Source organism: Watersipora subatra, chromosome 6, assembly GCF_963576615.1.
Source record: "Watersipora subatra chromosome 6, tzWatSuba1.1, whole genome shotgun sequence".
Taxonomy (NCBI): Eukaryota; Metazoa; Bryozoa; class Gymnolaemata; order Cheilostomatida; family Watersiporidae; genus Watersipora; species Watersipora subatra.
The window spans coordinates 42,661,961-42,688,976 of NC_088713.1; the positions used below are offsets into that span (position 1 = coordinate 42,661,961).

The 27,016-nt window shown below is 35.4% G+C and overlaps 1 protein-coding gene across 1 annotated transcript in view; it reads left to right on the forward strand.

The window, feature by feature from the left end:
- The first annotated feature begins 2,563 nt into the window (after positions 1–2,563).
- The window catches only part of LOC137397952 (ras-specific guanine nucleotide-releasing factor RalGPS1-like), a 43,430-nt gene continuing 18,977 nt past the window's right edge, over positions 2,564–27,016 (forward strand). The window contains exons 1-5 of the mRNA XM_068084046.1: positions 2,564–2,753; positions 7,342–7,451; positions 11,402–11,491; positions 23,085–23,174; positions 23,932–24,066. Coding sequence (XP_067940147.1) covers positions 7,368–7,451; positions 11,402–11,491; positions 23,085–23,174; positions 23,932–24,066 — 399 coding nt within the window. The 5' untranslated portion in view covers positions 2,564–2,753; positions 7,342–7,367. The remainder of the gene's footprint in view (positions 2,754–7,341; positions 7,452–11,401; positions 11,492–23,084; positions 23,175–23,931; positions 24,067–27,016) is intronic.

Sequence of the window (27,016 nt, forward strand, 5' to 3'; positions counted from 1 at the left end):
AATGCAGTGCAATAATTATGTTTAATATTATGGTATTGAGGGATCATAATGAGTGATAAGCATACACAATTAATTCATGAGGCGGCCAAGTGGTGTAGTGGTTAGCGTGCCAGTCTGTAAATTGAAGTATCTGATAATATCAGATACTTCAATCACTCACAGATATCAGATAACTCAGATTGCCTCATATATTATATGAGGCAATCTGAGTTCAAAACCCATGTGAGGCAATATCTTTTCCTATCACTCTTAGCATGGCTTCGGACAAACGGACACAGCTCTTATTGTAGTAAAGATTTAGTTATCTTTAAAACATAACTTCTTTGAAAGATTATAAAAAATATATTTACTATTTAGTTTATTTCTGTTCTTTTTCCTTATTTTCTACCAGTTTGAACCTTTAATATAATATACATTTTGAAAAAAAAAGGTACTATTCCATGTGCGATCACAGTTGATGGAAAGTTGATAATAGGCTTAAGATCAGGAGACCTGCTTGTCTTCACAAGATCAGGCTTCAAGGTGCTATGGTGTTAGCGCTTGAAGTTTTATAGTTTCTTCTATCTACTGCACTCTCGATAAAAAAAGATACACCTCCTCGATTACTTTCTCACAAACCATCACATTTGGATTAAACTTTGGATACCTAGCCTCCATTGTTTGCTGTTTCATGTTCATAACTTATTCAACACTTCTTCCTTTGTAAGACATTTTCCTTTTCCGACTTTCTAGAAGTTAACGAATATATTGAAATATTTCATCTACACCTCTTCACAAAATTTCACCTTGTAAGACCGATGATAAATTTAATATAAATTAAGTAACATAAAATTCAAAAGCATGAAATAATTTTGTTTTGTGTTCTATTGTTCTGTGAGAAGGTAGCCCTTCTAACTAAGGCGCTAACGCTACAAATAAAATAGGGCAAATTTTGATCACCCTATTGTAAAGTAATTCAAGATGTCTACAACAATATATCAGAGGATATGTTCAAAGTTTATTCCAACAATCAAAAGTAACTACAGAATAAATGTTATGCCAATAGAGATGCGTAGACTGCGGTTTGAATGCAATTACAAATGTTATTTTTGGGAAGTTTATGCGCATCTTCTTTTTCTGACCATTTCAACTACAATTTCAGTTTTGGTGATTTAAATCTTGAAACAACATGACAGTCAAATGACCTCAAACATATAAACAATCACAATTGATAGAACAATACCAATGCTTTCTGATAGAATTTTTTGAAATTTAATTTGAGTAACTCTTTAAACTGGAAAGACGGCTTGTTTTGCTATGCAGCAACCCTCATATGCTACCATACTGTTAAATTTAATTTAGCAAATTTGTATATGACTTGTAATTACTTGTCTCTAATTCAATTTGATTTGTCCTCTCCTGAACAGAAGCTCAGCTTTCAATTTGGTAGTTGTCTTTCCTCTCTTGTCCTGAGATACCAAGTCAATTTGATTAGTCTAAACTATCTCCTATGCACTAATAATACAAATGTACATTTTTTAAACTTTGTATAACATCTCTCAAGTGTCAGTTATAAAGTTCTACGCAATCTCGCAGTAATTTTTGGATGTCAGCTTGCAAATACAAATTACCATTAAGTACAACTATTAAAATTTAAGCTCAAGCAATGCAAATCTTGGTTATGTGGCATCCTCATTCTTTGTTGTAGTTTGAGGATGCATACATTGGAGCACTATACAACTCTATGTGTGATCTCTACTACCTTGGATATCTATTCTGCGTGCACCCCTCCTTCCGTTGCATATCAGATACCGGTAATTTGATATGTTGTGCTGAATCCAAGTGGCATATACATAGATGTATATACTATTGTGAAACACTTGACATCTCTTAGATGGTCAGAAGTGTTGTGTTGCGTATAACTAATCAAATGTTACTTCTTCAAGCGTTTTTATCATTATAGGGTTCAGTAGTTTATGGATGTCGAGTAGGCCCTCATGCTTATTAATGACCAGTATCTAACAACCTACACTGAGACCTTTCACTACCTTCTTCCCTCATCTGCATCAACAATTCACAAATTTTCCTCACATCTTTTGTGATGCCGCCTAGACTTGCACCACGTTTAAAGGGTGCCCACGCATATATTAACGACTGCGAAAATAGCGTTTCGACAGCTATGCCACACTACAAGTTGCGATATGCTTGTTTTATAGTAGCTAATTGTGTAATCAATAACTAAAGATATAGCTGCTTGCTTCGCCAACGCGCTTTATTCTGTTCGTCCATTCGTAACATCGCTGGACTCTTGTTACGTTCGCGAATTGAACTCGTAATTGCTATGGCTGGAGCTTCGACGAATCCCATTACGCAACAATATCTAGTCGAAAAATGACGTCACTGTTTTTATTTGTCTTTGACCTCGCTTAACAATACATAACTTTAAGTAAGAATTTACCGATGTCAATGTATCATCATAAACGTATTCGCATAAACTTTGTCTCTCTGTATTATGGTCGCTTCATAGAGTAAATTAATCTTATGACCCAAATCTTTTCAGATTTTAGCTATTCGCTAAAAGATGGCAGTCTGGAGCTCGTTTGTATTTTCCACGCATCACGAATGCGAGTTTAGATAACAATCTGCGTTGCAAATAATTGTGGCCATAACATTTATTGGCTATCACGTATGTTTGCTTCCTAAACAGATTTCGACTAGACGTTAGATTACAACCAATTGTTATGCTATGACCTAGTAAGATTCAACACCTATGCGTAAGTTTTCGTCTGTTCAATGTAAACATGTACGTTACTGCCTTTGATTAATTATAATTTTAGCTAATGTTAAATATTGCAAAAAAATTATATATTATATGCACTTTGCATAGTTTAGCTTAATTTTATTACTTTTCAAAGTTGATGGTGAAGTTAATTTGGAGACTCTTCGATCTCCGAATCTACACCAACCAGTCTCCCAAATACGAAAAATGTTGTAAATATTGGAATGGCTACTGGTAAACCATAACTTGCGTTTATAACTGATGATATGGAAGGAAGTTTAATAAATAAGATCTTCAGACTTTCATTAAATCGCAAATATAAAATTTTTACTGTTTTACGTGATCTCTAGGTTAGCGCTGAGGCTGAACGTTCGAAATAACATTTTATACTGGTGCACATCGACTGAACTTTCTGATACTATAGAAAGCAGTTTATTTTATGAAGTTTTTTATGGGGTGCCTAAACCCTATCCTGTTGTATTCGTTTTCAAATTGCTCTAGTTAGCATCACTATAAAATGATGGGTAATGATATTACCTCTACAATCTTTTGGGTTGTGTTGTAATGTTGTAACAAAGATCGGTAGCTCACTAGCTATATCTGTAAAATAGTTTAAATTAGAAAGTTAATTCTAACCAGTTGCAGACTGTAATTTGAGATGCAGTGTTTCAGTTTATGGCACCATAAGTAACAACATTATGTGGGTTTTGTAAATAGCTAGTTCATTCATCTAGTAAGGTGTCTTAACATCCACACCTTTCAAAATTACAGAATATTTTTTCACATCGTTCTTTATAGCTAGCGAAATGCCCGGTGTTGCACATGTTTTATATCAGCTTATAAACAATGAGAAGTAATGTAGTTGCTTGCCATTAGCCTAGCACATTGCCAATGGCTAATTTGAGTAAGCTTGCTAATAAGAGCCATAAGAGCAAACATAAAATTACATTGCGCTGCAATGGAGAGCGCTAGCGTATTTTCACCCACAGATCGTCCAATGAATCCATCAATCTCGCGTGGCTAACTTGGTATTTGCCTGGCAAACGGGAGGTTCCCAGATTAAATATGCGATATGGATTCTTCATTCCATAATTTTAATAGCTGTAGCTGGACAAACCGAACTACACACAGACCAACTTTAGATTTATATACATATATATATACACACTAGCTGTACTACTCGGCGTTGCCCGGGTAATAAAAAACTCTTTGGACAGAAAATTGATTTGTATAAATTTAATATATAACAACATTTGCCATTCTAGCTTTTAAACTACATATCATGAGAACAGTGTATCTTTTAGGCGGTTATAAGTTGTATCTTTATCATAAGCGGTTACACAATAATCTCCCAAAATAGCTTTGACTTCGCTGGTTTATCAACTAATTTCCTTTCCCAGACCCATCGTAATAGAAAGTGTTAGCACTGCTAAGTGTACAAGTGTACTGTTAAGTGTACAATCATCATCAACAATTAGTGCTAGAAGACTTGCTACTCCCATTGCGGTATTTTTACCTTGTTCAGCTAAATTCAACACTACCTTTGTATATACACTACCCTTGTAGACATGCGTAAAATGGTCCTGCCTATTTAGTTTTCATTACTTCATTCAGTTGGTTTGACGTAGTATGAATAGTTGTTCACTTGTTTCTGCTTGATACCAGCAGCATTTTTTCCCTATGTGAAAGATATTCCCTTTCATTCTTTGTTCTAAGTTCTTTCAGATTTCCTCACTGATGATTAGCTAACCGTGATATCAGATATTTGCTGTTTACAATACTCAAATTGTATCTCCGATCTGCCTGACCATCCATTACATTCCTACTTATTCAGAAAGTCCATTACACCTTATACCAAACACCAACACCTTGCCAATCCATTTAAAAAAAACCAAGATACAAAAAGTTGTACAAAAAGAGCTTTTTCATTTTACATTACTATTAGTTTTTTATCTCATGGTCTGATTTGCTGTGAACGGCATTGATCTCTGATGATAAAGTTCATATCTATTAACTTTTGAACTCACACAAACTATGTTATAGGTAAACTTAGTATGTCAGCTCAAAAGTGTGGTGGTATGATGCAATTGTAAAGTATTTCCATCGACTACTGTTTTGATAAAGTTTTAGCGTTTCCCTCTGTCTGCTTTGTTTGTAGGTAAGAGTTATTTGATCCTCCCCTTAGAAATTTAGCAATAGCTTAAAGGTGTCAAATAACCAGACATTGTTCTTCTTTTATTTGATACATGTATTTGTTTGTATGTCAATTCATGTTAGGCCAAGCAATTTGTACACTTTTCTTAAAACAACATGTTATGACTTACAAGCAATCAGCCGGTAGCTAAAACAAATCATCTACTGTGTTGTCAGAAGTTATGAGACACATTTGCTGGTAGCTATGGTTTACTACCCTACACTTTGAGACCTAACCTTGTATACGCAAGCAGGTCACCTGATCCTAGACCGTGTTAACAACTTTCAATCGAATGTGAAAGCACTTAGGATGTCACAATTCTTTGTGAACTCAATATATTGAAGCTTGTAGAGTTCAATGAGAGAAACGGAAATCAAATAGAGTAAGTAGTTGTTTTCACACTCTTTCAAAGAAGTGATGTTTTAGAGCTAACTGAAGAAACATAAAAATTGATGTACACGTAGCCAATGTACATGGAGCCTGATGGAGTCTGCATGTTTTTTACGAATAACAAAGTTTTGGTGTAAAGCTCTTGTTGCTAAAAAGTAGAAGCTTTCTCGCTTTCACTATTAGAAATTTCAGTATGTCATTGGAAACTTATGTTCTGACGGGCAGCCATATTGCCTTCCTTAGCCGGTTAGAAGTACCTTAGGTATTTCAGCAATATCTCAAGAACTGATTTTCCGATCAACTTGAAACTATGGAATTATACTGGAAATGTTTGCCCCACAAAGTTCCCAAAGTTTCGTAATCCTATGTAAACTGCAAGTGTGGAAAAACAAAGCGAAACTGAATCCGAGTTTACTCAGGTGTAGGATTGGGTGGAAAAAAACATTTCCCTGAATAATCTTGGACCCAGGTTTCCAAATTTAAATACCTTTAATTTTTTATTTTCGCTCCTAATTTATTTCAACGAAACACTTTCATGATATGAAGTTTAAAAGTTAGAATGGTAAATGTTGTGGTATATAATGTTAAATAAAAACAAATCTTCTGTCGAAATACTTTTTATTACCTGGGCATTCAGAAGTTAAGCCATGTACGATGAGATACAAAATTTACTAACGATTAATATGTAGTGAGTTGCTAATGAGCAGCAACTGGCAATAAATTTTTATTTATGAAAGTGCGTTTGCGACGGACCTTGACTAAAATCAAAAGGTATTCTGGTTATATGCTGGTATTCTACAAATAAATTTTGTGATACTATTGCAACGTAATTTGATCACCCTGAAAAGTGGCATGGGGTGTGTTAAGTGGCGGGAATACTGTTAACACCGATATAACATGATGACACAACTCCATCATTTCTGCCATAAAACGAGACTGAAATGTTTTTCCTTTATTTTGCTAGAACAAGGAGAAATTTCTGCATTTAATGATGCGCAATCCTTCATTTTTTCGTGACGTCATTCTATCGTTGTCTGCCATCTTTATGGACAACTTTTATCATTAAAAACACGAAGCTTCTGAGATTAATTATTGCAAACAATTCTTTTGTTTGCAAATTAGTTATTTCATTATCAAAACAACACCAGAAAATACTATTATTCACATGGATGACGATCGTTTTCTACAAATATGGCGGCTTTCTCGTGGACGAGCGCATGTGCAAACAGGGTGGTGACGTAAAAAAACCGATGGATAGTTAACTGAATAGATTAACATGACTCCACCAAGGAGGCCACAATGAACAAAGTCGTGAATTATTGGTTGGTCTCATAATTTCTGACAGCACTCTGTCTTAAAGACAAACTTGCACCAAATGTTAGTAGATTTCATCAGAAACTATCAGTACTTTTCTATCATTTGCGATTGTTTTTTGAGGTGATCTGACTGCCAGAATCTTTCAAGGATTAAGTCGATAAAACTTAGATCGCCGTTAAAACGCTCAGAAGAAAAATATGCACGAAATGACATCACTAGTCACTATAGTCGATATCAGCTATTGCGTTGAAGTTGCAGCTCTTTGCACCTCTATTCTGTCGATCACTTTGCAACTATAGGCGCTACAATCACATTTTCGCTTGATCTGAGTGTTTTAACCGTGATAAAGTTTTGTTGATTTTGATGTTGAAATATCCTGGCAGTCAGATCACCGCAAATATCAAAAACAATTGCAAATGATAGAAAAATATCGATACTTCCTCATAAAATCCACTAAAATTTGTGCACGTTAATGTTTGACTGCCCACACACGCTGTATCTGGCCTGTACACGTGTCTTATCATACTCCTGGTTTTGGCATGACTGTCTCTCAACAACAACTGCATGGTGTCAGACTTTGGCTCAGTATTGTAGTAGTTAGGATATCTAATTTATGAGATTAATAATGGTTTTTATGGAGCATGGAACAGTAAACAATAGCATCATCAATTTTTTTCTGTAGATGTAGAGAAACACTGTTGACTACTCATGGCTACAGAAGTGCCACACAAGCAATTAGCCACAAACAATGTGGTTATAGGTGATCACAAGTCCTACAGCCATGGCTACTTGGTTAGTTATTACATTATTTCGTCATTATAAAAAGTGTTTTTGAGGTTGACATTAGTAATTATGCTTACATTGTAGCATTTAGTCGCTGCTGAAAGAAGATACAGGCTAACTTTTCCGGGTTCAATCATGTGTTTTCAATTAAACAAAAATCTTATATCTATTATATACTAGCATCAAACCTTGCGATGCCTGGGATAGCTTTCGTTTCAATGTGAATTGTTTCACAATAAAAATCTATAAACACCTTAATTTCATTACTCCGCTAAATTCATTATTCTGACCAAATTAATTCAAACAGATTTCTGAAAATTTGATATACCGCTAGTATTTATGCAATATCTCGAGAATCAATACAGATATTGTTTTACTGTAAAATGCATCTTATTCAGAACAAAATTCTTTACAAGATAAGTATAAAATTGTTTAGTGAATCCCGCTGTCACCAAATTTCGGACGCTTCCTTTGCATTCAACGAACAGGGTGAATTTCTTATTGCTATAATGCTAGCGATCTGGTTTTCCCTTTTTGAAAAATAAGTAGAAATGGAATTGCGTAGCAAAAAAATTTTCAATCGGTTGCACGTGATTGGCAACAAAGTTGTTTCGTTGGAGACGAAATTTGATTAGTCTAGCTAATGTGTGGGCTTTGTAATGAAAAGAGAAGTGAAACCATATTGATTAGCCGATTCATCGACTTACGGTCTGTACTTCTATTACCGCGATTGCCGATAGGCCTACATTGGCTCACGGTAGTGAAAGAGTTAATGCAGCAAGACAGATTCTTGGGTTTCTATTCAGATAGACTGTGGCCCATTTATAGGGAAAATAAAAGTTCTAAGATTGCCACTTGAGTTTGGCATTGTTTAAAGAGGGCCTGGTTTTGCACATTAACCCTTTGAACCCAACGGCTTGTATTGTGTTGGGTGTGTCAGAAAGTAATAGCATAAACCGATCAAATCAATTCTTGCACAGAGCATTAGAACGAGTATTTCACTTCAATTTTTAACTGCTTTCACATATCTTTATATACTTCCTTCGTTATAATTTAACAATTTTACTGGGATGATATCGTGACAAAAACTTGTACGTCTCGATTGTTAGTATGTCATGAGTGATTGTGATGCAGAAGAAGAATTATAGGATACTAACTATAATGTTTCTCATTATTTTGAGTCGTGAAACGATGATGAACTGATGCTCGATGGATATCATGCTGCTGTAACGATTTTTAGAAGTTCTTAAAAATTTTTACAAATTTTTATGGTTTTAGCCTGAGGAACTGTGAAACACATATTTTTTTCAATTTGGTTACATTTGTTGAGTGTTGCTGGACTTTTTACCAGTGTTTTACCAAATATTATTGGATTATGAGCATACTAAGATATTTTTAATAAGACTATCAAAACTTCCTATCGCTGGACAATTTGCCCAGGGATATGCTACACATCAGCAAGGACGTTCAGGGTTCAAAGGATTAAATAAATTAGTCTGATATTATAACTCTTCCTATTCGTTTTTTTGAGAATTTGATAACATAACGAAACCTGCTCTTGGTATAGTGAAGATTATTCCTGTTTTTGAAGATGGCCAGTTAGCGCAGTTGGTAGAGTGTTGGTTGAGTAAAATTACTGTTATGAGATCTAAACCGGAACAAAGCAATCTTTTATGAAGCACTTTAATTTCTTTGTAGTTGTACTTCGCTGTGTCTATTTGAAGTTTACAAGATCGGCGTTTTATAATATAGTAGATAGGGTGTAGAGCGGCCATGGCAAGATATTGTGCCAACTGTCAAGGATAGCGAACTTCATTGGTGAATCATAATATTCAGGCATCTCTAGTGCAAAGGAAATTGATTGATCGAGGCACCTTTACTGACTGAAATACATTGCATCCTCAGAGGGGTTGAGCCATTGTACGATGTTAAACAGTAAATTCAATTTCATGTTTGACTGCTTTTCAGATATGTCTCTTGGCAATGTATGCTTGAACACCCTTTCTCACTCTTTGTACGTTTATGCATATTTAATGATCCCTGTCTGTAACATATACAGTGCAGTAAAGTCTGGTTCCCATATCGAATGCAAGACCCGGCGGTAATCTTGCCCAGCAAACCATTTGCTAATGTTAATATAATGTTGCGTTGCTGGTGATTGCATAAATATTGGTCGCCGTCTCAGAGGTGCTGATATTCACCTGTACAGTGAATTTTGGGAATGTTTTGCCTGCTGCTTTTCCGAAAGTTGAACAGCGCTGAACTCTTGCGTTGACTGCCGGCAACTACCGGTGGTACTCGGCGTGTAGGTTCACATGTCACCGTTGATAGCCCTTCAGTGCTGTCACCGGTACTGTATATGGGAACCAGGCTTAATATTCAGTGTTGTAATACAAAACTGATGCAGCTTTATGTAATACTTGTTTATTTGGGCTATTATATTATATTATATTATATTATATCTGTTTATCGAAAAGTTTGTTAACTAAATCTGCGTTATCTGTTTAACTGCTATCTTGTTTTTGCTTCTGTTCAAATATGACAGAGTTTGTCATGCTGAGTCATGTTAGGTGAATATTTTTCCGTTCGTTATGGTTAGCATACACCTACATTAAACCGTAACTCCTGATATTTAAAATTAAGTCAATGAATCAGATGCTGGAAAATTGACGAACTTACATAATAATGAGATATTCTGGTTCAAACTGGTTGATACTAATATAATACTGGTAGAATGGCCGCCTACGCTTAGGGAAGGTTTTTGTTCTGATGGTAACAAAATCACAATTTACCGAAGTACACCTTCAGAATTTGGGAGTTATTATTTTATGCATATATTTCCATAGTTTAATAATTGGATGATTTAATATACACTTATTGCTATAAAGTCATCTGTTGTTGAATGGTGATGCTATTTTTAACAACATATAGATTAGAGTCAGACAAGGTTTGACAACCCTTCGGGTTATAATGACCCTGTTTTACCATTTTTGCCTTACAACGTGGAACACGATGTTTTTTGTCCTCGCCATCGGACATTTTTTCCGCCATACAATATCAAAATGAAAATATTAAAAAAAATTCAAAAATATCGAAATTCAAATTTGGCAGTCGAGGTGCTGATTCCGTTGGAATAATGAAGACGCCGATATGCTATTAGCCGAAATATCCTTTCACAAAACGTGAAAGAGATATGATGCTTGCTCGCCCAGTTCTTCCTTATTAGTTATAGGATAATGAAACCGGAAACAGATAAGTGATAAAATATTAGCCGATGACAAAGTTAATGTTTGGTAACATACATACTAAAACATAGCTTGAAGTATGTGTTTAGTAAGCTAAATTCATTTAAGTTAAATTCCAAGTCTACGTTATACGTCTGTCTTGAAGGTAAGAACTCCATACGGTATGTACTGCACATAGTGCATTGTAATGTTACATTTGATTGCCGATCATAACCACTAAAACACTGAAGTTTCTTTAGGTGTTTATAGTTACTAAGGCTAACATTTTTTGTTTTATTTTTCAAGTTCAAGGTTATTTTGTTATTAATGTTTAACATGTAAAATTTTGATGATTTTCGCCAGCGGGTATTTGCAATAGGTATTTGCATTAGATAATTCCTATGGGTTTCTATACCCTTCTATACGACATTCTCGCCTTATTATGCCAACACTGGAACTAAATAAAATCGTATGACAGGAGTTCACTGTAATTCACAATTTACCTGCAATTTTGTGTTGTACAGATTCTCACACCGTCTAGACTCTAGAGAAAGGCCATACTGTTTCCAATCGCTGTTGTTTTATTAACCTTTAATAGGTGAATACATACACATTCAATATTGTATTTCAACCAAATTACGCACACCACTAGTTTGGTCGTTTTAACATTTGTGTTGTTACCAAGACAGGATGTTGTGTCTAATATTGTTGCTGCTTTACTTTGCGACAACTTAGGTTCGTGACGATGAACATCAGGCCTACGCCCTGGTCATGACCCACAGTAGGCAGTCATCCATGTCATCTACCGACCAATCAGATCATCAGGTCTGTTAGCCAATTAGCCGCTAGCTTTCTTCTTCCTGGTCAATGCACACTGGTGGCTGTAGCATCACACAAATCTAACATAGATCATGGGTTTTCTTGGTTGCGGTTATTCACACTGTCTCAAGATTTAGTAATCTGAGGTTACTAAGGCTATTATCACTAACCCATTATATGTTGTTTCTATGGTTTGCCTATGGTTCACAGTGCACGTGGTGAAGGTCGTTCCTATTTTAATCTCTTTCTCTTCTACGTTTTGACATTAAGTGTTTTATATAAATCGTGTATATATATATATATATATATATATATATATATATATACAGTACAAAGATGGAAAAAGTTTTTAGCAACAGTTTATCAGTTTAAACTGTTGCTAAAAACTTTTTCCATCTTTGTACTTATACAGGCTCGGTGGACAACTTTGAGCACTATATCAGTGAAGTCTCAACCATTATCTATATATATATATATATATATATATATATATATATATACAGATAATGGTTGAGACTTCACTGATATAGCGAAGTCAACTATATATATATATATTTATATAATTCTTTTTTAATAGGATGTATTTCACAGTTCATCAATTAAATGCTTCTCATTATGTCTTTTACTGCAACAAATTTTTGATTGTGATTTACAAATGATCCATTCACAGCTCTGTGGCTGTGTTAAAACTCCATATACAGTAGACGCCCCTACAACATAAATAATACTTTCCAGGAACGTTTGAATTATATGGATTTTACGTTATATGAACAGTAAAATACACTAGAAGCTTCTACAACATAAATAATCTGTTGTGAGAAAGTTGGTTATAGGGCTATTAAATTTAAATTTAGAATTTAAATAGGAAGAATTTAAACTTGACCTTTTTATTTAATAATGTACAGTAACTGGGGTATTATTGGTTTGTATCAACAACTGTTTTTCTGATCACTTTTACTTCATTTAGGGTTCATGATTATGGTAATTTTACGTTAAGTTAATTGAAGGGCACATCGCCGATGTCAAATGCAATCGATTTTTTTCACTTTTCTCTAGACAGCAAGGTCTATGCTGGAGAAAAAAATTATGTCTTAAATAAAATTATATTTTGGGACGTTGATGTCATGGAGCGTCTACTGTACATGTCTACAATCCATCTTCTCGTAAAAACTCTCTTGAGCTGCAGCTATGATGTTACACATACTTTTGGTCGTCTTGTTAAAACTAGATTCTACATTTATCAGGAGTGTTTTAGTCGATGCTTCATGAGGTAGCAAATTGGATTACTAAAAGTTGCCTTTCACGTTAATCTTCGTTGATTTTCCTCTAAATATAATAGCACATAGTGATCTAAAGCTCAATTCCTAAGTCAGTTGCGCGGCCCTGACTTCAAGTTCAGGCAATAAATCATGGTATAAAGCTGTTTTGCTGGTAATAGAGCAGCTATGTTGCTACAAAAGGTCAAGGTTGTTTAAAAAATGGTTGTTCGCAACTTTAGGTGAAGTTCCAATTCCGGCCTCAATACTCTTGAGTCATCTCGTGCCACTTTTGAATAGGTTTTATCTTTAACTTTTAAAAGCGTGGTTCTTGACATTCTTAACATCAACGGCTTTTGTCAATCATTCTCGAGCTAAAAATCCTCTCATTTTCTATTTCATTGCGATGGTCCGGCGAGCCTTTTGCTGTAGCTGGTAGTATTGCTCGGACTTATGGTCGAATGACATTTGGCAGGTATGCATTTGGGCGAACAGAAATTTGACTGAATGGACTGGTTGCTTTGTGGATATTTACATTTGCGGACCATGAAAACGATACTGATAACACGAGGAAGAAATTTATTGCTTGATTGAATAAAACTATCAGGTATTGAATATGAAGCGCTGGTCTATTATCGAGAATCATGAGTCTTATGGACAAGCAAATTTTCTTAGAGCAATCGCTTAACAATATTTGAATCTTTCTTATTATTGATTTTTTTTACATCAACTTTAGTAAACATAAATATATTTAATTTTACTTTTAATTGATTTTCTCTATGCTACAAATGCCTTAAGGCTGTTCACATTATATCGCCATATCTCGGTGTTGATGCCGCAATACTTCAGTGATTGTCGATAATAACAATGTCCACACTATTACAAACCCATCTACGTTTACATCAGCAAATACTCCGTAAAGTAGTTTTCTCACTTTTCTGATTAATTTTTGTGTGAAGAAACCATTGTTTCCGCATGCTCGAATCAAATACTAGTCCCGCAGCAACTATCTTAAATGGAAATAATTCACGCTATCCGCGAATTACTATCGCCGAAATGGTGCACATTGTTCAGGCTGTCGTCGATGCTCGACGAAATATCGAGAAGGTTTGACAGCTGCAAACTCTCCCAACGTATCGGCGTTGTTTCGTCAACGCTATTGGTCCCCTGTGCGCATAGTCGACGATTAATGCCGAAAGGACAAGATTGACATACGTCGATATCGTGTGAACCATCCTTTAATTAAATAACTGTAAATAATTTAAAGTTTTTGCTGTTAGTACACTTTTTTGGCCAAATGTCTATCGGCCAAATGTCTATCGGCCAAATGTCTATCGGCCAAATGTCTATCGGCCAAATGGTTTCAGCCAAAGGTCAAGTCATGCTGATGGCCAATATGAGAACAGCCATGCTTGAGATACCATTAAGTACATAGTACTAGTGGTTGTCAGTCACGCTGGTAGCAGGTGCTCAGAGTCATATTTGGCTGGAGACAGTTGGCTTGTTGATGATTAATTATTATCAAATCTCGGTAATGCTATTTATCTTAAGTGAATCACAGACGCAGAGATACAGATGTTCGTAAACAGTTATCTTTAGTAGATGTTTGACTTTTGGCTTGCTGCTAGCATCTCTGATTTTCTTGAGGATTGCTGATCGATGCCTTTGCTCAACTAACCAAATCACAGGCATGAATAATTTTCTGATGGAAGAATTACTTACATGATTATTGATCCTGGTTCGTTCAGGGCTCCAGTTGCAAAGTAATGAGTGAGTACAAAAACAGTGGCATGACATGTAGCTATCATGCAATGCAAATGGACTTGTTTGGAGTGGTTAAACCGTTTTTAGACTGGTATGACCTCTATCAAACTATCACCTCTATCAGACAGTGTTTCTAGTTAAAGGTTGACTTGCAACATAATTCGCGTTACAGTTACTTGGTGTTAAAAGGTTTACCATGTCTTACTCTGCTGTGTTGCAGGTTCACAGTATGTAGAAATGTGATTACAAGCTCTTAAAAGCTAAAAAAAAACAAATAATTAATTGCAGCCATCATGAAAACGGCCGTAGGTTGGAATTTCTCTCAAAATGGCTCACATGTGACGTGGTTGAACACAATGTGCTTCCGTTTACGCTTTCATGCAACCTCATTCGTCAAAAATATTTTCACAAATAAACTTCACGCATTCAATAATTCTTCAATAAACTTCACACATTCTAATGTAAACTCTGTTTCAAGTCAGCCAGATAGTCATTGCCACCTCATGGAACAGTGCCACATTGAATTAGGGTATTAAAGCTTTTGAACAGAAATATAATTTTGTTTTACTGAACGATTTTGTTTCTAACGTTGTTATTCTATCATTATTTATTAACGATATATTATACACTAGAAATTCCACTGTCATATAGCCCACGACCAAAGTGATATTGGAAAAAAGAAAAGGGTACTGATGGTTGAGAAATGCAATATTAGCATTCAAATAGGATAACTGCAATGGTAGCTGTAATGTACTGGGTGTGGGTGTTATTATATACAACAAATAGCCATAATGAAAGGAAAAGATTATATGTTTATATCTCTCCTCCTGCAAAAAAAGAAATGCAATATTGGCCAATATTAGAAGTAAAATGCATTGATATTATTAGAATAACCAATATTATTTATATAGTAATAATATAAAAAAACAAAGCACAATTTTTTTTACATTTCAAAACGGCATAGCTAACAATATCAGGAAGTTGTGATATTTATATAGATTTTTAGAACATCTGTACTACGTAGTCATTGTTCCGTAGTCATCCAAACTTATAATTAATTATTGTAATAATCTCATAAGAAACGTTAAAAAAATATCATCGTCATTTGCTTTACTGACACTGCGTTGGACATCAGTTAGAATGCGAAAGTATTCAAATATGTCGGCAAATGAAATTGAAAAAATTGAAATCGGCAAGAATGAAACGATTTCTGTACTCATATGTTAATTGCCGAAACCTTCGGCAATTCGACAATGCTATAGACTGGTGAAAAGTGCACGTTTTTTTTTCGTGAAATGCGCAAGACTTTATCGTTCTATTCTCTGTCGCCCGGCGTTGCAATTTCCGGTCTTAACTTTTATTAATCCAAGCTTTTCAAGCGTTTTGTGGCGACTTTCGTCCAAAAAAATCTGTCTATTTGTGTATAATCCGATCAAATGAGTTAGTTTTAGAAATTTGCGGTAACCTTTCAAAGGCTTGGTAACATATTTAAATAGGTTTATATGCGTTTTGTATCCTTATTATACTTAGACGACTTTACTGAAAAATAGTTAAATTTGTTGATAGGATTTCGTTGCAAGGGTTTGGTGACGGCCGTTAACGGATAATTTTTCGGGAGTTGTGTGCACATGTGCATTTATCATAATTCTCCCAATCAATCGTTTCGTTTCACTCTTGTTTGGTCGTGGGAGTATGCGCTCCATACAAAGACTTTAATACCTGGGCAACGCCGGGTAGTACAGCTAGTTATAGCATATAAGAGCAACTGTAATTCCAGACAGCATTTATATACATGTACTAGCTGTGCCACCCTGCATCGCTCGGGTAATAGAAGAGTCTTTGGACAGAAAATTGATTTGTATTTAACATATAACAACATTTACCGTTTTAACTTTCAAACTACATATCATGAGAAAAGTGTTTTGTCTTATAAACAATGAGAAGTAGTGAGAGTTGCTATTAGCCAGTTTAATAATGTGAGCGGGCAGCTTCTCGGGCAGCTTCTCGTGATGTTATGCTATGACCCGCGTCATACAAAGCAGTTAGGTATTTGCTCTCATATAATGACTTATATTGGCAAGCAGCAAGCTAGCAATTTGATTTCTGTAGTCTAGTGGGTAAAGTGTCAGACTGGTGAACGGCAGGGTCCGAGATAGAATCTTCTTTGGTACGGAATATTTATTCCAAGATTTTAAGATCTATAGCCGGAGAATCAATCTTACAAACGACAAACTTTGAGAAACATATATATATATATATAAGATATACATGGGACTTGACAGGTGTTCAGGCTGTGCACAGCATAAGAAGACAAATTTGTGATGGCATAACAAACCTTTCACCTACGTAAAAATGTTATTTTTTGTTCTTCACTTTGCATCACCAAAGAATAGAGATCTTATATAAGATTTCTATTCTTTGGTGATGGGAAGGCCTGATACTAATCTCAGGTCAAGTTTCTCTAAGTCATGTTTACATTGTCAATATCATATGTTAATCGAGTGGGCTAAGCTGTTTGACTAACCTATCAGATCCTTGCTTCCATATGTGTGAGGTTGTACTCTTAACCTGTTTGATGCTGAGCAGCCCATGGAGTGTCGTACATAGTGAAAATAGTCCTAGTAGCCACCCTAATATCCATAATTGGAAATATCTACAGCCAAGTAGGTTGTGGTGTGAACGCGTCTATACACACACACACATATATATATATATGTATATATATATATATATGTATATATATATATATGTATATGTGTGTATATATATATATATATGTGTGTGTGTATAGACGTGTTAATATATATATACAGTGAAACTCGGATAACTCAAACTTCACAGGACCGAGCGGAAGTGTTCGAGTTATCAGAGCGTTCGAGTTATCAGAGCACTGTCATAAGTCCATTTATTTATTAGTAGATACATGTACATATACAAACTATAATATAAATCAAAAGCATAAATGGCTTGTTTCAAATTAAATGCTTCTAATGTTAAGTTTAAAATTTTTTTATCAAAAAGCATAGAGATTTTTCTATGGTCTGAGATTGGTTTGTTGTTTGAGGTGATGTTATTGCCAGGACGTTTTTTAGATTAAAATCGGCAAAACTTGATCGTTGTTGAAATGTTCAGAAAACAAGGCATATTTTTCCTCTGAGCGTTTTAATGAAGATCAATTTTGTCGATTTTTCTTGAAGTTTACGCCCAGGTTACCTCACTTTTCCTTGCTTCTGAAGGGCCGTCGCTAAGCGGATGTTTGGTAAAAATCAAATGTCACCAAACCTTTAGAAAAGTCGTTGACAAAAATATTTTGCCGATGATGGTAATAACGACGCCTATAAACTACGAAAAGTTAGGGTTTATCTTTATGGCTTGGAATAAAGTTATATTCTAAGGCGATAACAACCGTTTCGGTAGCCATTGGGTAAAAAACTGTTCGAGTTAACAAAGTTGAGGTCGAGTTATCTAAAGCAATTTATCGCTGCGTGGGAATGGACCAAAAGAACCTTTCGAGTTAATCATGTGTTCGAGCTATCCGAGGGCGAGTTATCCATGTTTGACTGCACATATATATACATATATATATATATATATATATATGTATATATATATATATATGTATATATATATATATATACACATATATATATATATGTATGTTTCCATGATGCGGATTCGGTGTTATGCGTATGTTCAGTTATCGTGTTTCAATTGACATTCGCCTGATGCGCATTAACGCCGGCACTTCGTTAAAAAGATAAGAACTTCTATGCCAAAAGTTATATTGGCATATCTGGAACTTCTCAAATGGAGATGAGACTAAAGTGTAGAAGGTGTTTAAAACGGAAAAGCTTACATGGCATTTTCTTGCGCATCATCCGCAAGCACCGTTTCCATCATTCACTAGCATTCGATAAAGATTTGCAGGGTTGGCTGATTAAAATCAAATGATTAAAAACAAATGATTTAAATCATCTAAAAATGTTTTATTGGATTCACTAGGTCACCAATAAAGTTATTACTGTGGTGGTCAAATAAAATGTTGGGAGGCATACAGTAGCCGCTGCTATACACTATGTATCTATGGGGTGAATGATTCACAAATTTGAACCAATCCACAAGTTAATCGCATCATGGAAACAACACAAATTTGCAAGCTAAGCGAGTTTTGTGATTCGTAAAACTTTATCGAATCCACCATGATTGCGAATGATGGAAACAACACTTCCAAATCATGTGCATTAAAATATCACTGGCTATTCCATCTTACACATTTTCATGATTTTCAAAATCATGATTCAAATCATCCTAAAAAGTCATCAAACAGGATTTTTTTTATTTATTTCCATGTCAAAGGCTGTGATTTAAATCATCCTAAAACTGCATCATGAACTGCACAAATTGGTCAAAATTAAAATAAAAACAACTTAATAAATTAAAGTGATGCAAAGTTGTTTTGTTATGTTGCTAATTTTTTCATGTGGCCCACTTCAACAAAGTATAATAGTATTGTGTTGACGGTTATGGAAAAAAAGCTGGTAGTTGATGTTTTGAAAAAAATCTGATTTTTTTCAAAAAAATTGTGATTTTTTCCAACCCTAAAAATTTGCGAGTAATGAAATTCACTTTATTGCAGATTTTTAACATTTCTATCTTGCGGGTGACACAAACTTCCCATTAAAATTAAAACTGCATTAAAACTCAGCTGCGGATCTCATTACCTAATATTCTATGTGAGCGATTCATTCTATTCAATATTTCAATGGAAGGATGATTAAATTCAATTAGAGGACAATGTATTTTCTATGGAGCAATCAGGCTTGGGCTGCTTCATTTTAATGCGATGTGATTGTTTTTGTGGAACCTTTGTTACAAGGTGATTAACCCATTGTCGTTTAACCAATGCAGTTTGTTGTGAAATGTTCAAGTCATGTTTTTTGTCTAAATCTTTGGCTTGTTCCTTTATGAGATCAGCGATTGTGACTGTAGCCACATGTTGCTCATAGCAAAAACATATGTTGTTGCCATTGGTGATGACATACTGCTCTTCTGGAGGGTCAGGTGCAGATAACAGCCGTAAGAGATATTCTAATTTGATAGCATTCGAAGACAGTAATTAAAAATCTGTACAATTTAGTTGATTTGAACCAAAGTGAAATGAACTGACACCTTTATGATTCTTTATGCATACCCTAGATTGATGCGCTGTCAAAGTATCAGCTAAATACCTATTGTGGAATAGGGTACGTGACAAACATTCAGTTGGTCTTATGGATGTTCAACTTAGAGCTAACCAATATACAATAGACACTCCTACAAAGTAAATAATAACGCGTTCTAAGAACGTTTACGTTATACGAGCAGTAAAATACATTAAATTGCCTAATCCGTTCCAAGATCTTCTCAAATTCACTTTTTTGGCTTTTCAAAATAGAAAAAAAACTAAATTTTATCTTTTAATTCAATTACTATACAGTAACCCGGTGCGAACTGTAGAATACATATAAATTGTCTAATACTTTTTAAGATTTTCCCAAACTCACCCATTTGGTCCTTCGAATTGGGAAAAAATTAAACCTAACATTTCATTGAATGACTCTACGGTACCTGAGTTATTATTGGTTTGTATCGACAGTTTTCCGTTTTTTTTTCTTATCGCTTGAGGCTTCACGATTACCTTTAAAATTTTACAGATTATGATTCTTTATATTATGTGGAATTTATGTAAAAGAAGGTTTAGGTTATCACTATATTTCCATGGCTGGCATGATACACATTTGGGGCTGTGCGCAAGTTGAGTTACTTTGCAATCGATCTTTGCAATGAACATGTGCAAGATGCCAGCTCTTGACTCCATAGGTCAAGTATTAACCCAATTAGTGACTCTATAAATAGCTAGCAGTCTTTTCTTGCTTAGAGGCAATCGTTCGTTCGGAACATTGGTGCATTGAGGCTGATCAAATCGAAATAAAAATGACTGAAGCGTGAAAATTTTTAAAATGGAATAGCCAGGGATATTTTCATGCACATGATTCTCAAGTGCCAGTTGTTATCATTCGCAAGCATGATGGATTCGATAAAGATTTGCGAATCTCAAAACTCGCTTAGCTTGTGGATTTATGCTGTTTCCACCATGCGGTTAATTTGCGGATTGGTTCAAATTTGCGCATCATGCGTGTCTTGGAAACATAGTGTATAGAAGCATATACTGTATGCGTCCCTCAGTCTTATGTGACCAACACAGTAATAACTTTATTGGTGACCTAGTGAATCCAATAAAACATTTTTTAGCTAAATTCGTTTGTTACAAGGTAAGCCTTTGACTATCATAGCCTAAAATGATAAACTATTAGGCAATATCTTGGCCCATGCATGCTCTTGTTCATTGTCCAATGGTCCTTACCCAACTCGATTGTCTTGCATCCTCATAGTCCCCAAATGGGGGCAAAGATTAGCATAATTCTCTCAAATTTCGGATAGAATCTGGAAAATCTCGAAGCCCTCTCAGTATTTTGCACTCAATAGCACTCAACCTGGATACAAATAATGTGTGATTTATTTTTAAAAAGTCACATGTAGGTACCCATCTGCTGTAAGTAGCAACATTAAGCCTTCACAAAGTGTTAACAAATTCCTTTGGTGGACCGGGCTGTCAAAAAGAGTTGACAGACATATTGTTTAACTGTAAATCAAGCAGTCTGGATATAAAGACACTGCATTACTTAAGAACAATTACTTAAGAACAATCGTGTCACGAACAATGATAGATACAAACAGTGTTGTGCGTACAGACGCTATCCTGTAGTACCCTATATTTAACAATGTTGCATTAAAGCTCATTGCATTCATCGCCGTGTTTGCTAGTTTGCAGCCAAAACTGGCTTTTTGTATGCAATAGTAGAGGAGTTATGAGCTTCGATCCACTGTAAAGCCGTGTTAAGATAACCACAAGAATGCTATCAAATAATATGGTATAAACATGCAAGCTCATAAGTTATATGATAATCTATCAAATGCTACAAATATTTATTCAAGAACAAGTGACATAAACAAATCATATTTATAATACATGCAAAAACAAAATTTAACATTTTTGAAACAAAACATTTGCGTCGTTTGTTCGGCAGGTTGCGTTCTAATTGTTGCTTTTGTATGGAACAATTTTTTCTTCTTCTGGCTGTTCGATACATTCTACAGTGTTTGCTGACCTGAACTCTTCTTCTGCATTGCTGAACTTGTCGATATTAGCATCCAAACAAGTTTTTTTAGCTGAGCAAAGCCTTTACGCTTGACTATTTGAAAAACTTTTCACGAAAGTAACATTAAATTTTAACACAAGCGCACCGCACAAGTTATAGTCTGAGACAACTTATGAACAAATTTGCTTAACGAGCGTCTCTATATTAACTCTGATTACCATCAACACAAGTACAGCGATGATCATATTTACGGAATTATTCATTCATATTTAAGGTATATACTAATTTAAGAAAGCAGATTTAATTCAGTTTTATCATCAAGATTTATTCCATTTATGCTGTATGGCAGTTTTTTGACCATCTGCACATGGGATTTGCATCTGTGGCTGGATGCCCTTCCTAACAACACCAATTCACTTGTGTGATTCGAACCGCGGTCCTACTGTTTATAAGTCGATGCACTAACCACTGAACTACACGGCTGCTCCGTAAATATACTAGATATATTTTGGCAGTATGCACATCAATGGAAAGCTTTGGGTGTTCTAGTCAGTTCTACACACAAATGTTATTACTTCTTAACTAATATGTCCCATTCTAGTCTTTGTAACAAAGTGGTGTTGCACATTATGACAAAAATCCACTAAAAACAAAGTTTTCATTAAAAAAATTGGTCAAAGTTAACATGAGTTTTGAACATACGGATACATGTAACTCTATGAGTGTAAGTTGATAGCCCTTGAAGTATTAGCAGCATCCTAATATTTGGTTGGCCAGCCCTTCTTGTCAATAACAGAATAGGGAAAATGGGTGCGCAATAAATACGTAACAATTTTTAAAAATAATTTTGGGAATAGTTTTGAGAATATTTTTTCAGAATACTGAGTTTCTAAGGAACTTACTTTTTCATAAGTTTTGTAGACACTAAGGGGGAGTGTCTAAGAAACTCACTTCTCATATATGGCTAGTATGTATGGTCTGCAGGTAATATAGAAAATGAGTTTATGATATGAGTGACATAAAAACCGATGTGGTTCTATAATTATGATCTCCGCTGTACATGCTTTTTATACATAATTATGTTCTATTGTCTAACAATAACATAGCTAGCTCATTTAACATGTTCTTCTGCATGTGCAGGTCTAGAGATGGTGGCACTGTGTACTCCTCTCATATTGTTGAGATATGCTCTAACCCTTCGCAAGTTTTCACAGAATTACTGATTGATATTTTTAAAAATCACCTCAAGATTGAGAAGATTGTCTTTTGTGTTTTTTAGTAAATTTAATACATATCCTTCATTCAAATTTAATACAGCTCACAGAGGGTTTATAATTTTTACTTCATTGTACATTCTAGTTCATATATGTTTGTTTTTAGTGTGAAAATGCTGACTCGTTTGATGGTACAAACAAGAGCTATGACGCTGTCTTGTTTGACCCCCTCAAGGTGGCAGCAGAAGACTTTGCGGTGAGCACAAGTGTTTCATTTAACTCATGAGTCCTCTGGCAAAAATGGACTTTTCTTAAATTTTAAAGATGAAGCTAAAAAGGGTTGAACTCGATGCGTCAGATTCACTGCATTTTTACGCGTCGAGAATCGTAAGGATTCAAAGTTGCTTCCACTCCGAATTATTAAAAAGTACTATCCAAACATTCTTGACAACATTTTTTTTCTCTAAATTTGTGCAAAGGCATTTGCCGTCAGAGTTCTATTCGACAACATAAAGCCACTCACTGCTGATGGATCCGAGTTGAGCTCTCCCCAGCGGAAGTAAAAAGAATTCCAGCATTGCGATCAGGCATCCTGATTTTGATCAACTAGTTGACAACGCATGAATTGAAAAGGGACCGTGACCCGAAAGCGAGTCTGCTTCAATAAGCTTGGTTTTGAGGGATACATCCTGGATCTTGGGAAGATCTATATAGTGCAACTCCAAATCTCTATATAGTGCAACTCCAAATCGTTGAAATGGTAGAGTGCGAATTCGTCGACAGTAGGCAACTCCGAACCTATCCAAAGCAAGAAAATTCACTGATTATTTAGTAATTTCAAACCCTACATTCCTGAATTTATGCTGTACCCTAATGAGCTAAAGTTCTATGAGGCAGCTTTTCCGTGTTTTATCATTTTTATAAATTTTTATAAATTTATAAAAGTCATGTTTTATATATTTTTTTTCTCAAGTTTTAGGTATACTATTTATTTTCTATAATGTTTATTATAGAGTCAAATTACTCTACTGGACTTACCTGTTTTCACTGCTATACAGTCGGAGGAACTGGCTTCTTGTGCCTGGAGTACCAAAGATAAGCTGCTTCGGGCTCCCAACATTGTTCAGTTCACCCGAAGGTTTAATCAGGTATTTTAGTCAAAAACTAACTTTTTTACTTCTGTATTCATCATTATCATGATGACACCTATGCCACCAGGATCTCTGGCGTAGAAATCCTTATCTTTTTTTAACAAAGTGTCCGCATTATTCCGCAACTGCGATTGCCCATTGAAACACTTAGCGCACAATCAATGTGTGCACAACTCCAAATCTGCATTGTCATGGAAACATAGCGAGTAACAAATATTGTAGTTGGTCAGACAGATTAGATTATTCTTGTCTTCAGGGTTGAGATTGCAGTTAGTTAAGAGAATTCATCCATGGAATGTCACGATCTTCTTTAGACACACAGACAGACACGACTCTTGTTATAGTAAAAATTTTAGTGCTTTAGGCCGTGATATAGGTGTATGCTAAAGATGTTTAATTGCATTTGTTAGCAAGTCATCGATAGTCTAGCTAAAGTGTCCGACTGATATCGCTGAAAACAACGACTAATAGACAACTCCAAGTTGATTGATGTACAGAGGACTTAATGAATGCTTATCATATTAGTCAAGAGTATTCTGCTGTAGGCAGATCCTTCGTGCTTTGATTTCTCCAACTGCTTAGATTAAACATCTCATGTGTTTTTTAGGAGTGTACTAAGATGGTTTGCACATTGCTTGCGTCAAATTTTCTGGCAGGGTTGTCTCCCTTACTGATGTGTGTGCCTATATAGTGCTCTCCCGGGTTACCCATATCTCTGTGATACGGTTTTTCGCCTTACGATATGGAACATGATGGTTTTTCGCCATAGGACATCTTTTTCGTTGTACAATATCAATAAAAATCTCTCTGGAAATTCACACTTGGAAGTCGGTGTGCTGAGTACGTCGGAATAATGAAGCCCCCGATGTGCTTTTCACCGAAATCCCTACCGCAATGAATAAAAAAGATACGATCCTCGCTCTCTTTCACTAATTGAAAATTGGTGAAAAGTAAGCGAAGGTGAATAAATGTACCAACTCAAGTCATCTCACTCCGAAGGTAAATAAAATTTCATTTTTCTTTTCGATAATCATTAAATAGCCAAGTATGTGAGAGGCCGCTTTTGAGAACAGCATCGCTGGGCTTTCCTGTCGAATTAGGTTGAAAAAAGTTTTAATGAGGTCAGCTAAAAGTTGTAAAAAAAATGGAAGCCGGAAATAGATAGGTGATAAAATTTTAGACGATGACAAAATTAAAGTTTACCTTAGTAAAATACATACTAAAACTTAGCTTTAAGCGTGTGTTTAGTAAGCTGAATTCATTTAAGTTAAATTCCAAGTTTATGTTATATGCCTGTCTCGAAGGTAAGAACTCTCTACGGTACGTACTGCACATAGTACATTGTAACGTTACATTTTATTGCAGATCATAACCACTAAAGCTAATGTAGGTAACTATAGTTACTAAGGTTAACATACTATTTTGTTACTAATTTTTAATATGTACAGTATGTATATAAACTTTTAATGTTTTTTACCAGTGGGTGCTTGCATTTGATAATTGCAATGGATTTCTATACTCCTCTATATGACATTTTCGCCTTCTGATGCCAACACTGGAACGAATTAATATCGTATGGTGGGGTGCACTGTAGTTTAAACGATCTATTCTAGTTTGAAACTTCAATGGGCTATTGCATTTGGTGGTGTTGTTGTTGCCAATAATAGAATTTTAGTGCTTGTTATCTTTCAGTTTTCCTTGCTCATACTGACTGTAAAGAGTCGAGGATCGGTTCCGTTTCCATAGTAATGGTTTACACAGCAGACGTAGACACTAGATGCTAGGCGTGCCAACAAAATGCCAAGTAGCTGACAGAAATGTGATAGAATTGTTCATGTTTAACAATGAAATGATGTTTGTCAGCGGAGGGATGTGTTTGGGCATCTACGATTGACCTAAGGACTAAATTCTTTTTGGATAAAATAATGATTCCATTTTATTCACTATTCACTTTTTGATTCCCTTTCATTCGTGGTTCGTTAATATTCCAAGTCATTCCCTGTAATTTTAGGAGTGTAGGATTTTGTTCAAGTGACACTTAGCAAGTTTCCATACAGCAATAGTGTAGGGACACCTGGGTGAGCCAACCGCGGAGCGCTACTCTGGGCTGACAAGCAGATCATGTTTCGATGATTGTGCGACGCCTTTCGTCAATTTTGTAACTTTAAGAAGACAAGGACAAAATAGGCCATGATTGATCAGAAGAAAAAACTGCTACTTCTTTTTGGCGTTATTCATTATGCGTATGACACTAGTTTATTAACAGGTTTTGTAGTTACTGTATACAAGTGTGATGTCATTGGTTGATACGACTGTTTCTGTGGCCCAAAGATGGCACATTGCATGAATATTTGGCTTCCAAACAGCAGCGTTAAGTCCCGACGGAATGAGAGCGACGCGGCTGTTTCCATGATATGATGGCATCCACCGCCATGTGTGGTCGTTTCGTTATGCTAATAATGTATGGAAATTTAGTATCTGTTGCCTTAAAGTAAACCCCATACCAGTAGTTTCAATCAGTTATGTTTTGGAAATGATAAACTGTTTTTATCTTCAAAATGGAACTCCTCTGCTCTATCCCTGCTCTTTACTTCTCATTGGTCATTACATTTTGTAGCATAATTGATTATCGCTAGAAGTCATTGATCATTGCTAGAACTCTGTGGTCTAATGTACTTCCTGCATAGACATAACATAGGGTCAATCTATTATAAGAGATTGCTCTCACTTTATTGATCTGTAAATATTGCCGCAAGCAATATACTTTGCTTACGAGGTCAGCAGCCCCTTGACCTCTAGGTCGAAGTGAGTGCATCATCTTAACAGATAAAATGCGCTCGGAGACCTCTTGTCACCTAAATTAGCTTGCTAGACTTGTTTGTGTCGATGTGTATCTGATCAGCTACAATGCGCAACCATCCTTGATATGAGAATAATTGGCGGGTAG